At 36.0% G+C, this 16,414-nt stretch overlaps 2 protein-coding genes across 5 annotated transcripts; one reads left to right on the top strand and one right to left on the bottom strand.

The window, feature by feature from the left end:
* Positions 1 to 6,593: 6,593 nt before the first annotated feature.
* LOC21407949 (probable serine/threonine-protein kinase PBL9) lies at positions 6,594 to 9,931 on the top strand. Of its 4 annotated transcripts, none has more exons than XM_024172362.1 (7): positions 6,594 to 6,875; positions 7,087 to 7,274; positions 7,845 to 8,167; positions 8,360 to 8,495; positions 8,599 to 8,741; positions 8,877 to 9,000; positions 9,143 to 9,931. In XM_024172362.1, exons 2-7 carry the CDS (start codon positions 7,232 to 7,234, stop codon positions 9,580 to 9,582), a joined length of 1,209 nt encoding a protein of 402 aa, XP_024028130.1. In that variant the 5' UTR covers positions 6,594 to 6,875; positions 7,087 to 7,231; the 3' UTR covers positions 9,583 to 9,931. The 4 variants fall into 4 exon arrangements, with proteins under 4 accessions (XP_024028130.1, XP_010106485.1, XP_024028131.1 ...); XM_010108183.2 differs by having other exon boundaries at positions 7,137 to 7,274; XM_024172363.1 differs by lacking the exon at positions 6,594 to 6,875 and adding an exon at positions 6,904 to 7,006.
* Positions 9,932 to 12,315: 2,384 nt separating this feature from the next.
* LOC21407950 (serine/threonine-protein kinase PCRK1) lies at positions 12,316 to 15,981 on the bottom strand. The gene is made up of 4 exons (XM_024172361.1): positions 15,197 to 15,981; positions 14,024 to 14,284; positions 13,614 to 13,736; positions 12,316 to 13,382 (listed from the first exon to the last, which is right to left on the bottom strand). The coding sequence occupies exons 1-4, from the start codon at positions 15,590 to 15,592 to the stop codon at positions 12,813 to 12,815; spliced, it is 1,350 nt and encodes a 449-aa protein (XP_024028129.1). The 5' UTR covers positions 15,593 to 15,981; the 3' UTR covers positions 12,316 to 12,812.
* Between the last annotated feature and the right edge of the window lie 433 nt (positions 15,982 to 16,414).

Below are 16,414 nucleotides of genomic sequence, written 5' to 3' on the forward strand. Positions count from 1 at the left end.
ACGATTAACGCTGTTTTATTATTTGAAGAGACTTTCTCTAATAGGTTGGCTTATTAATTGGGTTATTTTTTAATCATTTTAATTTGATTAAAATCATATTATATTATAAAAGTACACACAATTAATAATTTTTTATATGAATATGATTGAAAAATATTAAGCTATGAGTAATTCATTTTTGGTCATATTAAAAAAAACTCTTTTATTTTAGATGTATCCTCCTCCTCCTTTTTCTTTCTCCTTTTACGTTTTTTTTTTCTTCGTTTGAAAGTATCAACCCCACCAATTGTAACCGCGCGTGCGTTATTTAAAGTAGGGGGGCATGCAGGTATGCATCACGGACATGTACTTGGTTTTGGATTTGCAGTACAACTTCACACTTTGTTTGGGAAGGGAAAGGCTGTCTTTTTTGCTTTCCAGAGATTTTGAAATGAGAGTGATACTGATTGTGTAGAACAAGGAAATGTGCATGAATCACGGGTGTCACTACTAAATGGGAGAAGGGAGAATAAATTAATACCATAAGATCAAGGGTTTATTTTATTTTAATTTTTTACACAATTTCTTGGATGTTAATGTAACGCCATTCGGAATTAAATTTATTTAATTATGATAATTGTAGTTTATTAGTGTGTCTAAATTAATTTTCTTAATTAATTATGAATTTTTAAATTTATTTTTAGTAATTACAGTTTCACCTCTTTTTATTTTTATCTGTTTTTCCTTATTATTTTCTTTTCCTTTTATTCTTTTCTTTTCTTTTTTTTCTTTTCCCTCCTCTCTCGTAACCCTCTCACTCACTCACACTCCCTCTTAGTCTCTGTCTCCTTCACCGAGCTCTCTCTCTCTCACTCTCGCCCATCTCTTCCTCTCTCTTTCTTTCAAGTTTTCCCTCTCTCTCAAGAACGTTCTTGAACCGGATTTGAAGAAAAACGGAGATTTTAAGAGATTTTCAACATCAAAGCTTGGATCGAGGTAAAACTCTTTGAAACTTACTTTAGATTCTCGGACTTAGCCTTATGGAACTCGTTTTAGTCGAGTTTGGTGATTTTTGGTTTAAATTTCGTTTTCGAATGGATTTCGAATGCATTTTGATGAAACCTTAATAAAAATTGGGGGTTTTTGATTCTTTGGACCCCATTTGTTGATTTGAAACTGGATCTATACATTTCCCTTGAGAATATGTCGAAATCGAACCTAAAATTTGCAGGTTTTGACTTTGTTCCTCACGAATCGGCCATGGCTGACCCTGGGATTTTTCCCCACCGGTTGATCGGTCACCCTTTCACAGGTTGACCGATCACTCCTCCACCGGCCGACCGGTAGAGTTACCCTCCTCTGTCAACGGTCGACCGGTCCCCACTGAACCCGACCCTAAACAGCCCAAAACCCTTGTTTTGACCACGAAATTCGATGTGGGATTGACCTAACCTCATTTGAGAACTCAAAATGAGTGGATTAGCCATATGAATCCTTGTTTTCCATTCGATTATCCGGAATGAATCTCCATTGACAAAGAATCATGATTTGAATTAAGAATTATTTATGAACAATGATTTTGAACTATGGCACACTAATATGATACAATTGCATCTAATTAAACGAGAATGTTTGGTGAGAAAGATCAAACTCTAAATTGTTAATTTTGATGGGAAAGTTAGTAGCACAATTAGGATTGGAGCCTCAAAGGCAAGCGGAGCTAGGGCTACGTGAAGATAGCTCCAGGTTTGACATCCGAGAGGTAGGATATTCTTGTCCATATCCTTGTTAGCCTTACTTTAAATGATTTTAGCAAATGAAACTGTTTTAGAATAAAACATGTTTAAAGAAAATGATTTTAAAGAAATAGCATGAGAATGCTATTAAGTTTTCCAATGATTTTAGAAATGAGATTTTAAAGAGTATCATTTCTTAAAATGAAATATTTTAAGGAATGATATAACGCATGGTGGCCTTAGAGATCGGGATGTGGGAATCGCATCCTTGGGGGCAGGTCCCGAAACCCGTATGGATCCACTTCTTGTTTAGTGAAATTATGACTCTGCACTTTTCATTAGACAGACATTTTTATCACTTCTTGTTTAGTGGTATGATGAGCTGCACACTTTCATGATACATACATTTTCTACTATGTGAGTATTTTCTTTTCTAAAAATGGATGACCGGTTCCGGGTGTATATCTTCAGACCGTGAGTACCTTTATTTTAAATGCTTTATAAAATTATATCCTATTGGGCCTTTCACTCACTTTTCTTGTTTTCAAATATATTAAACCCCTCCAGGCGATGCGAGGAGTAGTGCGGAGTAGGTAGCTACTACCGGTGACGTGGACTTGATCTCGGGAAGCGAAGAGTTGTATTTCCTCTTATCTTTTATTTCAAGGCATGTATAAAAGATTATGGATTGTAAACTTAAATATTACTAGACTGTGGTTGATTTCACATTTATTTTTGTTTATATTCATGTATGCTAAACACCTGTGGAAATTCCTGACTTGATACCAGAGACGTGGTTTTAAACTGATTTGGTTGGAAATTCTGTTGAAAAATTTGGAATTGGGAGGATGAAAAGAATAGAGAAAGCAGAAAGAGGGTTTGAGGCATATAGGAATACTAAGGTTTTATTTGTCCTCACTTCTCAAAGTTTGCTAATGAGTTTTAAATGGCAAATTACCCCCAAGATACAACAAATCCTTGAACACAATATCCAGCAAAAAATATTGAGTTCCAGAATAATAATCAATTTGTATTTTCTGAAGTCCATCAAATAAAGACAAGGATGCATCCATCCTCTTTAAGTGTTACAACCTTTCACATAAAGATACCTTTTCAATTTGAAGGTTATCTTTTATATGCTGATGCACTTATATCAATAGTTATTTCTATTGTTAATAAGTGCTCAGATATGTGAGAAAATATATCACAAATAGATGCAATGATTCGAGACCTTTTCATATCACTAAAACACATGAAAACACATTTTCCGTTAACAATTTACGCTGCAGCGGATGACATTCACGCTGCAGCGCTCGGGCTACGCAAAACAGACTCGAGAGGTTTGTTTTGCGCAGGCTGCAATGCCCAAGCGCGCTGCAGCGCGCGCTTGTGCCAGCCCATTCTTCCCGAATGTGTTTTAAGCCAATTTTTGTGATATCAAAATTGAGAGATATATTACAATCTCTCTAACAAATTCTACCACCCTTCTCGAAATTTAATTTCTCCTGAATGCAGGGGGCTTGTTTGGAAATACCTGGATGTTTTGGATTTGAAAAATTAAAATATTTACAACGTTATTTGCTAATCACTCTCTTAAACAGGTTTAAGTTTCTAAACAAGCCTCTACGTCACTAACCCCGATTTGGGGGCGTGACAATTAGTGTTGGAAAAATGGATTGATAAGCTATGTTAAAAGCCCATTTTAAAATGGGGCCTAATTAGATTTTGGGACGGATTTCGATGGATTTGCATTTTCCGTCGCAATGAGATTGAAATCAGATATTCATACACTCAAAATGGATATTGGGTGAATGAGAAATTTATGCTTTAAGAATGCTACTTGAAATGGTTAAGTTGGTTTAGAAATTGCAAAATCTCATATTGGCTAGGAATGAAATCTTGGTGGTGTTTATAAGTGATTGCACTTTGAAGCTTAGGTAAGCATGTATACCAGAGAGACACTCTCACGCGCAGGGAGGTGCAGATTATGGACCCGGCGGGTGCGGAGCCCAATGTGTGCGCCCATGCAACTTGCGAACGCGAATGCTGTACCGAAAAGCTCATTCCGTGCGGGCCTTGTTTTGCAATTTTATTTTATTTTTTGCCAGCCAAAACTGAACTTAATAACCATAACAAAGTAATGGGACTTAATGAAGGAAAAAACCGAATTAGGCTTGATGGATAGCTTAATGACTTCGGTTTTTTTATAAAAAATCCGAACTTTGGTGTAGAAAGGTGGCCGGATTCATCCTGAGGAGATTGAATGGTATTAGCCCCGTAATAATGTGTGTTTAATTCTCATTAATCCATGTTTTGTAACATTCTTGATCAAGGGCCTATATAAAGAGTTCTCCACATGAAGAAAAACACACAACACACACATTCTTCTCCTCCCATGTTTTCTCTCTTCTCCTCGAGCTCCTCTCTTGCAATTCTTTGTAGCGTGTTTTTGGTGATAGAGGAAATGTACAGTTCTAATTTGCTGAGACGGTTATGATAGTGCGTCATTATACCGTCGTTGTATCCTGAGAAACGGACGTCTAACGTTACCTCAAGCACTCGCCGGAGGAGAAGAATTTGTTTTAAGGAAAGTGTGATTCACGTACCTCGACATCATCCGTTCTATTCAGTTTTTTCAAGTTTGGTAGAAGATTGAATTTGCGTTGTAACAATTTTTATATTTTGTTTTTGTAATAAGTTATTATATATTGTTTTTATTTCTATTATTATTGCTAACAGTTACTTTTGCTAATTGTTCGAAAAATACTGAAACCATTTCTATTCCTGTTGTCTCAAGAAATGACAATAAGTAATAAAATAATATAAAATTTATCTCCATTTATGTTACGTCTTAAAGTAATCTTTGCAAGTATAAAATGCGCCCATTAATCTTTTCCATCATATTCAAAGACCTTTTTTAAGTCACGTTGAAATATCGATCAAGTTTTTCTAATTTAAAACTTTCCAGCTGATTAGTGATGCTAATGTGCTATCTCCTTCTCCAATAATGCTACACGTTGTCGGAGAGAGATTCATGGTCTATATATATATATATATGCATTTTTTAGGGAAATATAAAGTTTCATTTATGAAGGTTAAAGGTTTATGATTAAATTTGGCAGCATCGATCAGTGAAAAAAAAAAAAAAGAAAAAAAAAAGGGGCTTGAAGAATGTAGAACCCACACACACATATAGGGAAAGCAAAAAAAAAAAAAAAAAAAAAAAAAAAAAAAAAACCCCAATATTGGAATTGTAGGACCCATCCCATATTGAATAAATCCACCAATTTCACGTTGGTTGGCCTAGTTGAGCTTGAGCTAGCTGTAAACTTATATATATATATATATATATATATACTTGATTTTAGTTTTTAAAAAACTGCTACATTTTCCATGCATGTTTCAATTGAATTCTCTGTGAACCATCTTCTCCTTACTAATTAATAATCAATTCACGAGCTCAAGATGATTGCTTGATTCTCAAAGCTTTGAAAAATGTGTACTCGTATTCGTATATTTTACTGGGAAGACATCGATGCAAAGCTGGCCGATGATACGTGAGAATCGAGATATATACTCGTTTGTTATGTCCACAAATAATGATTGATATTCCAATAATTTTCACTGATATAATTGAGGTTTTTTTCCCCCTATCTATGGAATGTGGTCCATTTGGATAGAGTAATGATATTTGACTAGTTAGATTCGTTTCCTCTAAAATATTAGCATGTTTCATGAATAATTTGAAAAAATATCATATACATTTTTCAGAAAATGTCATCGCAAGACAATATCATTTTTAATTAAAATTTGCGATGGATATGAAAAAAAAATCATATCATATTTTATTGATAGAATACAATATTTATTTATTAGATCATATCACAATAATATTGTATTAAAAACTATGATTATTTAATAAAATTTTAAGCTCTGATGGTTTAAAATTATGTTTATTTTTTTTCATACCTTGCCACAATATATAAAAAAAAACTAATACGACAAAATTATGAACTATGAAATCACATTAGAATTTAAAGATTAATAAAGTATAACAAATTAGCACAAGTTAATGAAAATTTAAATAATAAAAATCCTATATTATTAACATGCAATTTTTCATAGCCTATCCTTTCTCCATTATCATTATCAACACATTTAGAAAAGAAAAGTACTCTTTTTTGGTCAAAAAGGAAATTTTCGTCATTGGATAAATAGCCTAATAGTTATTCTACTCCTAATTTTACAACGAAATGTAGAATTTAAATCCTAATCCAAATTCAAAAGGAAAATTATTTTTGGAAGTTTCTGTAGAGTTTAAAAAAGTAAACTACTGCTAAATTTTTATTTTGAACAATCTATTTATATTAAAAATTATTTATTACACGCAATTTTGACGGGGTTTTGATCATTTTCTATGGTCAAAATCTTACCCTACCAGCAAAGCACTCTTTTTTTTTTTTTTTTGCTTGAAAAAAATTATTAGTGTTTTATATTTTTTTCTCATGAAAAGTACTTGTTAAAATGGGATGAGTGAGCTGTGAGCTACAACATTCAACGTACTTGTTAACGTAGGATGTGTGAGCTGTGAGGTATAAATTAACAATAAAATAATGTTTTGAAGCTTCAAAAGAGGCAAGCCAGCTGAAAGCAAAAAGAGCCGAGCCGAGCCGAGCCATGTCGACGGATTGGGATGGAAGTCGGAAGAGGAATGGACAAAATTCAGAGACGAAACCCAAACCAAAATCAAATGGCAGGGAGAGAGAGAGAGAGAGAGAGCAAACAAAAAACAGAGCATTAAAATGAAGCGTAGAGGCTTTAACATTAAAGAGGCGGTGGGGACCCAGAGGACCAGCCAACTATTTATTGCATTTCTTTCTTCCCACCTTCCTTGGATAGATATATACTTCTGGCCTACATATTGTGATAAGCTTCTCAATCTTAACCCTCTTTGTCCATTCCAATACAACCAAACTTATCAGACACTCTCTCAAAAGCTTTTCCCAGTCAACTTGCTCTCTCTCTCTCTCTCTCCTCTGGGAAAGTTCTCTTGCAGTTTCTTAGCAACCAGACAAACACTAAAAAAACGGAAACCCATCTCCCTTTTCTTCTCAAGTTCCTTTCTTATCTATCTGATTCTGCACTTTGGATTTAGAGGAGGTTGGTTTTCATCTTCTTCTTTCTTTTTCTTTTCTCCTTCATGGGCATTTTTCAGCTTTTTCCTTTTTTTTTGGATTAAACTCTGAATTTTTGCGAGCTCATGTTGCAGTTAAAAGCAAACAATTGTAAAGGTTACCTTTTTATTATTATTATTATTTTGGTGGAACCGAGCTTTTTTCTTTTTAAAAAAACATTTTTTTTGTGCTTTCAGATCTGTGCTCAGAGGTTGCCTTTTTTTGGGTTCATTTCATGGTTGGTCAGGTCTGACTGAGGCTCCAATGTTTGTGGATCTTATAGAAAGGAAGAAATTTTGTGAGGCAATATAGTTGGTTTGTTGTTCTGAGAGTGGATTTCCCATGGGGATTTGCTTAAGCGCCCAAATCAAAGCTGAGAGCCAAGGTATCCATACGTGACTTAAAACACCCACTTGCTGAATTTAGATATTTTATTGTATTAATGGGAGTTAAATCTTCTTTTGGAAAATCAAAATTTCTGTAAAAAAGTTTAAGCTCTCTCTTTCAGAGATTTGGGAAATTAAGTTTGATGTTTATCCAAATATATTAAAAGATGTTCAATTCAAAAGTGTTGATTGGTTCGACCATTTGTTTAGCCCTGTTGGTAGGTTTAGTTTGTTGAGAAATTTGTTCTTTAGGAATACTCTGTGAAACTTGATTTATCTTTTAAAAAAGGTCAGTGTTTTCTTTTCTTCCCTTTCCTTATGCTGCTTGTTGTTTGTGGTGGATGATGACATAAATTGCACGGAAAAGGAAATAACATTTCAGTAGTCCCCCTGTTTTAGCTTATTTGATTACATAATTAATAAGCTCATTTCCTTTCCATTCATATGATAAATGCAAGACAACTTACCTTTGATCTTATTTAAAGTGCAAACTGCAAAACTACCTTTGAACATTTGCCAAAGAGCTACTGTTGAATGTTGAATTTTATACTTGATTTTATGCTGTGCAGGGCTGAATTCGAAATATGTTAGCACGGATGGGAATCTGAGCAGTACAAGCAGTAAGGTGTCATCAGTTTCTGTTCCTCCAACTCCGAGGAGTGAGGGCGAGATATTGCAATCCTCCAATTTGAAGAGCTTCTGTTTTGCTGACCTCAGAATGGCCACAAGGAATTTCCGGCCGGATAGTGTCTTGGGAGAAGGCGGTTTTGGTTCGGTGTTTAAGGGGTGGATTGATGAGAATTCTTTTGCTGCTACAAAGCCTGGGACAGGCATGGTTATTGCAGTAAAAAGGCTTAACCAGGACGGATTTCAGGGCCACAAAGAGTGGTTGGTGAGTTAAGCTTCTCCTCATTTTCGAATCTTCTGCATAGATAAATGAACCAGCTCAATGTTGTATTTTGTGGTCCTTTGGAACTTCTAGTTAAGGCTAGTGTATGCACAAAACAAAGCTTTCTATTTCTTAAGTATGATAGTTGATGAAATGTTGACTTTTAACCTTTTCCTTATTTTTATTTTTTTACAGGCAGAAGTCAATTACTTGGGGCAGCTTTATCATCCTCATCTCGTGAAGTTGATTGGTTATTGCTTGGAAGATGAGCACCGGCTCTTGGTGTATGAATTCATGCCTAGAGGGAGCTTGGAGAATCATTTGTTCAGGAGTAAGTTCCACTGCCCATATCTCTTTGATCTCTACTAATGAAAAAAAAAATGATTTCTGATTATTGGATAGTAATTGACCGCTTTAGACTGTTTCTATATCAGGGGGTTCTTATTTTCAGCCTCTTTCTTGGTGTCTTCGTCTAAAGGTTGCTCTCGGGGCTGCAAAGGGCCTTGCTTTCCTTCACAGTGCCGAGACTAAAGTGATATACCGCGATTTCAAGACGTCTAATGTACTTCTTGATTCGGTATGTGTTTCATGAAACATATAGTTTTATTTTACGTATTCTGTTGTAATGAGTTTGAACTGAGAAACAAGCTGTTCTTAAAAACCTTTTTGTTTTTTGTTTTTTTTTGCTTCTCTTTTTGTGATATGATTGCAGAACTATAATGCAAAACTTTCAGATTTTGGGTTGGCCAAGGATGGGCCAACGGGTGACAAAAGTCATGTGTCCACCAGGGTAATGGGGACTTATGGATATGCAGCACCAGAATATCTTGCCACTGGTGACAACTTTTCTATTTATCCTAATCAAGTGCTTATAATTAACTTTTCTATTTATCCTAATCAAGTGCTTATAATTTCAGTACATATTAAAATCGATTAACGCAATAAAATTTTTCTAACAATCTCTTTCACTGTCTGAAGGTCACCTTACTGCAAGGAGTGATGTCTTCAGTTTCGGAGTTGTGTTATTAGAAATGTTATCTGGCAGGAGAGCAGTTGACAAGAACCGGCCATCGGGAGAGCACAATTTGGTGGAGTGGGCTAAATCATATATGGCAAATAAACGCAAGATCTTCCGGATTTTAGACAACCGCCTTGAAGGCCAGTATTCGATGGATGTCGCCTATAAGGCAGCTACACTTGCTCTCCGCTGTCTATCGACGGAGCCGAAGTTCAGGCCAAACATGGAAGAGGTCGTAACAGTCTTGGAGCAGCTCCAGGATTCCAACGAACCTAACAACCGCAGAAATTCAGGCAATGCCCCCAGGCCAAGGACTCGCAGACGAAGTGCTGATGAGGCTCTCACTAGGAGGAGCGTGGGTTCTTATCCTCGGCCGTCTGCTTCCCCACTTTATGTTTAGAAATGAAAATCTTAAGAATTTGACAAGATCCTGCCTTTTTCCTTTCTCAAGTGAAAGAAAAAACAAGAGACGAAAGTTAAAAAGAAGCTGGTTTGCAAAAACATCTCATGAACTCCCACATACACACCTATATTTTGTTTTGTGACTGTACAGTTTCTCATATCTCGGCTAATGCAATCAAATATCAACCTCCTGTGGACAATTTCCGGTAAAGTTGTAAGTTGTAACATAAGCAATGCTCACAATGTTGTACCTTTTGTTTTTTTTTTTTGGGGGGATTTTTGCCAAATTGTTTGTAGTAACTGGAAGCAGCTTGGAACATTTAACTTGCAATTGTTTTGTGTCTTCACTATTGTAGTTCCCTTATTTATTTTTTTTCAGCCTGGGGTAACATATTTACCACTTTATTTTTTCGTTTAGATGGGTTCTATCCTCCCTTTTATGCACTAGTTTATTGTGATGTTGAACTTGTTTAGACCAAAGAACAAAGGAAAAGTAAGTGCCAATATATTAAAGAGGACTTTTTTTTTTCTTTTTTCTTTTTGGCAACTGTTGTTTGGTTTGCTGGAAAAATTGATTCCCTTGTCATCATGGGGTATAGTCAAATTTAATGGGCAATGGCAATCATGGTACAAGCCGTATTTGTTTTTTTTTTTGCCGGAAAGCCAGGGGTGATGTTGTACAACTGTAAATAAAAGTTAAGAATCCGTTTAATTTATACGTTGAAATCAGTGAATTTTAACATTTAAAATTTAATTTTTTTTAAAAAAAACATGGAACAGAATTAAAATTTTTAATTCTAAATTTAAACGTAACAAATAAATTGAGTGTTAAGAGATCATTAGAGCTTAAATTTAAACGTAACACGAGTCTTAAGAGATCATTAGGGCATCGTTGCGGATTCGAATTGAGATGTGACATTTTTTTAAAATTTTTTATTGTAACAGAAAAAGTTAGATGTGACATTTTTTAAGAATTTTTTATTGTAAAAATTTAAAACTGAAAATTCGAATAGGTGAAATGAACGAGATCTAAAGCTTTAAGAGGTGCATAAGAGGCACACGTGGACGCATGCGCTGTGATTTGAATTAATGGAACTTTTATGCCTTTTTCCCATTTGTAAAGTGGTATGCAATCAAAAAGAGGTTTGAAGATTGCCACATTAAACACTCCCAAATCCCAATATCAATATTGGTTGCGTCATGGGTCCCCAGCACTTCTGTTAATGGTTTCTTGCAAAGTGACTCGCTTTTGGAACAGCTCAGCCAGCACCCATCTGATCAACCATGGAAAAGAGATGGCCATTTGTGATTTTTATTTGATTACTATTACTATTTCAGACTACTATCAATGGAAAGCTTTGTTTTTATTTTTTAATTTTATTTCATTTTTAAAGTTCAGTACCCTTAAAATAACACACACACACACACACTCCCATAACTAAAACGCACCTTTTTAGTTGCACATTAGTCCCAAAAGCACGTGCACTTGAATTTAGAGGAAAAGGAGACAAAACAAGGGTTCATTTGTTAGGAGGGATCGAAAGGATTGGAGGGATGTAGAATGTGAAGGATGAAAATGATTAGTAATGTTATTTGGTAGGAAAGAGGAGAGTTGAAAGGATATGTGATAATTTTTTTATTTAATTACTATATTATCCACTTTATCATTTGTTAAGAATTATTTATGAAGGGTAAAAAAGTCATTTTCTTTTAATTTTAGGTGGATTGGTAAAATTGATGGAATGATCTAAAATTGTAGGTCTAGAGAGTCTCTCTCTTCTCCTCTCCTCTCTCCTCTCTCTCCTCTCTCTCCTCTTCTCCTTACCAAACAAGAGATTCACCCGCCTTCCACCCCTCTTCATCCCTCTATCAATGAGCCCAAGTTTAGAGCCTTTTTATCCATATCTCCTCTATCTCTTCTCATCCATCCAACCAAACAATGAAATTGTCATATTCCCTCACCTCTCTCCCTCCACCCCTCTCCGTCCCTCCATCTCTCCCTCCTCCCAAACACTCTTAGAATGCACGAGTATAAACTTATATCCCTTACTCTTGATTAATATCTTTTTTAATCAAATAATTATATTATTTAAAATGGTATTAATCAAAAGTAAGAAAAAAATCCAAACAATGCACTTTTAAGGACAAGTTCAATAATTTTCTCTTAAAAAATTATGTTTACAAGGTTGTCACCTAAATTCTATCTAGTCGAGTCCATATGGGGGGAAAAATCCATATTCAACAAAGAACTGAAAATTTCTGTCTACTTTTCTTTATACTACAATACCGCCATTTCTGGCGAGTATCAATACGTCGAAAGAGCATCTATTTAACTTTTGTTTAGGTCAAGGAAATGAGATGTAGGTATGTAACTATGAAATGATGGGCTGCCAGCGCGTCCAAGGCAAGGAAAGCTAAATCCGGTTCCAATCTACTCGCGTAGTTATGAAACAGAATAATGTCTTGATATGCATGTATTTCCTTCGAAAGAAAGAGCAAAAGAAAGGAGAAGAGGAATAATGAAAAAATAAAGGAAAATTAATCTTGGATTTCTACTACCCTACTTTAATAGATCACAAGCCCCACCATATCCCCCAATCACCATGATCAAGTACACTTTATAAAGGAAGTGGTTTTCAGTTTTCATTTGGAAGCTGGAGTTCATAATTTAGCTTTAGTGCACAGGCATTGGGTGCCAAAATAAAATATAATAAAATAAGACATCACCACATTCGAGAAAAGGTGTATATATTTAATCGTCAGAGAACCAATAAATCTATCGATTGACCTATCAAAACTCTCGATTCTTGAACAAGTATTGGGTAGCTTAGATAACGTCACTGTACAAAAACAAAAACAAAAACAAAGCGTGCATAATATATGGGATGATCACCTTCATACTATGTGAAAATTTCTTCAACAAAACTTGATGATGATGCTCTTCACATTGTCCACTGCGTAGAATCACAAATCCCTTGCGTATCTGCTCTAAGCACATAAGAAAAAATCTGCAGCCTACAGTTACTAAACAATAGATCATCATATGCCATTTAGTCGCTCACAGATGTATATCTACAACATCTAGCCAACTAAGGAACAGAGAGAAGATATGTAACCCCAGTGAGTTTTGAGAAGCAGCACGGTATCTACACTCAATTCTCAAGTTTAACGATAGGTTCGAAGGAGAAAAGGCCATGCAACTTGGTAGTGCCACTAGCTGGTAACCAGTTATGAGGTTCTTACCAACCCAGGAGTCCAGTTTCTCCAATCCAACTTCCCTATGGATTTGTTTCTTAAGTTGACAATTTCTCTTATGTCAAATACCTTCTTTAGACAATTGTGTCCTTGTTTGGTGGACACGGCAGGTTCAGTTTCCACAATGGTTTCCTCCTCTGTTTCTTCGGTTTCATTGACGTGTTGAGGAGCTGCAACTTCCTGGGGTGAAGCCTCAGTGATAATATTTCCAAGAATCTCAACCACCTCACTCATTTTCGGGCGAGACTTTGGATGCTTTACTAAACACCTGTTGGCTAATGATGCAAGTTTTTGAGCCGATCTAATGCAATACTGTCCTTCTAGTCGTGGGTCCAAAATAATGTGGAATTTCTTTGGATCCGAAACATAAGGTTTCACCCATTCCAAAAGCTTCTGTTCACTTCGAGGCAGGTTTCTCTCAACTGCTCGCCTTCCTGTAATGAGTTCATAAAGAACCACACCAAAGCTCCAAACATCACTCTTAGCAGTCAACCTCCCTGTCTGAACATACTCTGGAGCTGCATAACCTACCGTGCCTACAACCTTACAAAAGACTACTGATTATGAGCAGTGTATTCTCTATATCACCAAAATGATCAGAAGATGTGTAATACAAAAGTAAGAATTCAGAAGCAGATGTTTATCGCATTCTAAACGTACACAAAATAATGCCGACAGATGATTTAAGAGAAGGCAGAATTCTGATTCTCTAACCCACATCATCATTTAAATTTTACCAGTGATATTTCTTGGATCTAAAAGAACAAAACTTACCGCTGTTGAAACATGACCTGTTCCTTCAGGAGGTCCCTGTCTTGCCAGTCCAAAGTCTGAAAGTTTTGCATTGTATTCCTCGTCTAGCAGAATATTCGATGTTTTAAAATCGCGAAATATCAGCTGCACCAATTAAAGATCCTTCAAATCACATTGGCTAGCAAGAGATTGAGATTTGAGAAGTAACTTAATTTCTAGGAAATACAGACCGCAATATATGAAATTAGCAGAAGGAATTCTTGTGCCATCAATCATCATGATTCATAAGTATCATTGTAAAACATGCACACGGGAACTCCAAACTATTTGAAGTATCTATCTCATTATGAAGAGTGAGATTAGGAGTTGAATTCTTCTGTGATCAATACCGATCTAACAATAACAGGTAAATGAAACAAAGAAGAGATAACCTGGAAATCCATTTCTTCGTGGAGATACGCCAAGCCACGGGCTGCGTCCTGGGCAATTTGTAATCTTGTAAGCCATGGGAGAACAGATGGCATTCGAGCCAACAGATGGTCTTCTAAGCTTTTATTGTGCATGAGTTCATACACCAGAAGTCGTTGAATCCCTCTTTCATCATCTTCTGCACAATATCCCACTAGCTTCACAAGATTCGGATGCTTGACAACACCCAAAAGGTTCACTTCATTTATCCATTCCTTATGCCCCTGGATACTAGAATGTAAACATGGTTATTTCATTAGACTGCCCCAAAGTATTTGACAATGGAATCGTAAAAGCTCAAGCTCAGCAGGTGAAGCACATAAACAATGCAAAACAAATCATCCTCAATAATTTTCAACATTCTTAATACTAATTATATTACCACTGACCAGGTCCCTAAGAATGTGGCATAAAAAGTCAGCAAAGAAGTTGTATTAGTCAGTTCTAGCACTGGTTAATGAAGTAGACACGAACCCGGTTTCAGGGGACACATTCCCGGAACCCCCTGACTACCCCCTACTATTTGATTTCGTATAGTGACTGTCCATTCAAGCCACCCTCTCTTCCGTCTAGTAAGTGCATTTATGAGTCCAAGACTTCAGTAACAGCTTGAAGATAGGAAGGCACTGTTGTTCAATATCGGATTCACGCGGGCTATCCAAAGCATTAAAGATTGTGGTGTCCTTCTCAAGATGGTTGCACTCAAGTTTTCATAACAACCACCTTAAGTGAAGCGGCTTCTTCAAACCAGAGCAGAGGGAAAGCAATGGGACAATATGCTTGTTCTCATTGTAGGATTGTACGGAAACATGTTGGAAATCGAGTATCTATACAAATCTCTCCAATCAACAAAAGAAAACAAACGGAAAGACATAGAAATGTGTCTTGTCTTTTTTCTTTTTTTTTCTATGTTTTGGTTGCTGGATTGAACAGTTAGGAGACAAAATTTTTGACACAAAACTTCGTATTATGACCATCAACACTGCCAAACGCATTTTTCGTTTCAGTTATAATGAATGAAAAGAAGATTGAGCTTCAGTCGACATTTTCACGATCATTCACATATGAAATCAAAACAAACGAATAAAAAAAAAGGAAAGAAGAAAATCAAAGCAAAAGTGAAAAGAGAATCATGCCTGGAATCCGCTGCGATTCAACTGTTTGATAGCGACGTCAATCTTGGAACCAAGGTCGTCGGCGCCGGGAACCCTAAGATGGCCTCGGTAGACGCAGCCGAAGCCTCCCTCGCCGATGAGCAAGGCTCTGCTGAATCCTCTGGTGGCCGATTTGAGCTCCGAGAAGGTCAAGACCCTCAGATCATTGGCTCGGCGTTGGCTCAGGAAGTCGAAGAAGGCGACCGAGTCGGACAGGTCTCTGGAGTCCGAGTCGAACTCGGAGCGCCTCGTGCTGTCAACGCTGCTGGAGGCCACACTCAGCGACCGGGCCCACGACAGCTTCGACGCCCGCGAAACGACGCCGTCCTCGTCGTCACGCTCCCGCCTCTCGCCGCTCGTGAAGTGGAAGCACTTCATAATAATAATAATAATAATAATAATAATAATAATAATGCGACAGAGAAGAGAAGTTCAACGAATTGCAGAGAGAGAGAGAGAGAGAGGAGAGAGAGTCAAAGGGGCGTTCTGGTTAAAACAGCTTTGGATCAACTAACAACTACAACGTTTGTCGATTTGTTTATCTATTTATAAATACGTTTTTGAAAAATCAAATAGTAGTCAGGCAGCCGGCGTTTTTATCGTATTGTTGCGAAAAATCAATACACAACAGAAGATTCCAGCACTGTTTTGCTTTTTTCTTTCTTTTTCTTTTGTTTTTTGATTCTCTCTTTTTTTTTTTTGGTTTGTTTATTTGATTGTCGTTTTTTGGGGCAGAGGTGGACACTGGACAGTGTAAGAAGGGGATCACGAGGGAGAGCAGAGAGTAAGGTGCCGAATATTGGCCCGGCTGATCTAAAGAAGTTTGAAAATATATTTATTTACAAAATTACACCATATGACAAATTCTAGATAGTGAAGTTAAATATATCATTTGTTTTAATATATTTTAAGAATATTAAAAATTACATATTAATTATTAATTTTAATGGTAATCATCTTTTAAGGTAGTAATTATTTTAACTACAGATTTTTTTATTTCTATTTTAAATTATTTCTATATTTGAATATGACACTATATTTCTTTCTCAAAAAAAAAAAAGAATATGACACTTTCCTTAAAAAAAAATATGACACTATATTAAAATATGCATTCATATAAATATAATTTATAATGATCAGACTTAAAAGAAAAGGTGTAAATTGTAATTAAATGCAATTATCTCCGGTTTAGTTTATATG

Source organism: Morus notabilis, unplaced genomic scaffold (genome assembly GCF_000414095.1).
Source record: "Morus notabilis unplaced genomic scaffold, ASM41409v2 Scaffold46, whole genome shotgun sequence".
Lineage (NCBI taxonomy): Eukaryota > Viridiplantae > Streptophyta > Magnoliopsida > Rosales > Moraceae > Morus > Morus notabilis.

Bases quoted from the DNA above. Each gene is read 5' to 3' on its own strand.
- LOC21407949 (XM_024172362.1), top strand. From the start codon at position 7,232: ATGGGGATTTGCTTAAGCGCCCAAATCAAAGCTGAGAGCCAAG. The intron at 8,168-8,359 runs GTGAGTTAAGCT...ATTTTTTTACAG, and splicing joins AGGGCCACAAAGAGTGGTTG to GCAGAAGTCAATTACTTGGG. The intron at 8,742-8,876 runs GTATGTGTTTCA...ATATGATTGCAG, and splicing joins CTAATGTACTTCTTGATTCG to AACTATAATGCAAAACTTTC.
- LOC21407950 (XM_024172361.1), bottom strand. From the start codon at position 15,592: ATGAAGTGCTTCCACTTCACGAGCGGCGAGAGGCGGGAGCGTGACGAC. The intron at 13,737-14,023 runs GTTATCTCTTCT...TAATTGGTGCAG, and splicing joins ACGAAGAAATGGATTTCCAG to CTGATATTTCGCGATTTTAA. The intron at 13,383-13,613 runs GTAAGTTTTGTT...GTCTTTTGTAAG, and splicing joins CAGGTCATGTTTCAACAGCG to GTTGTAGGCACGGTAGGTTA.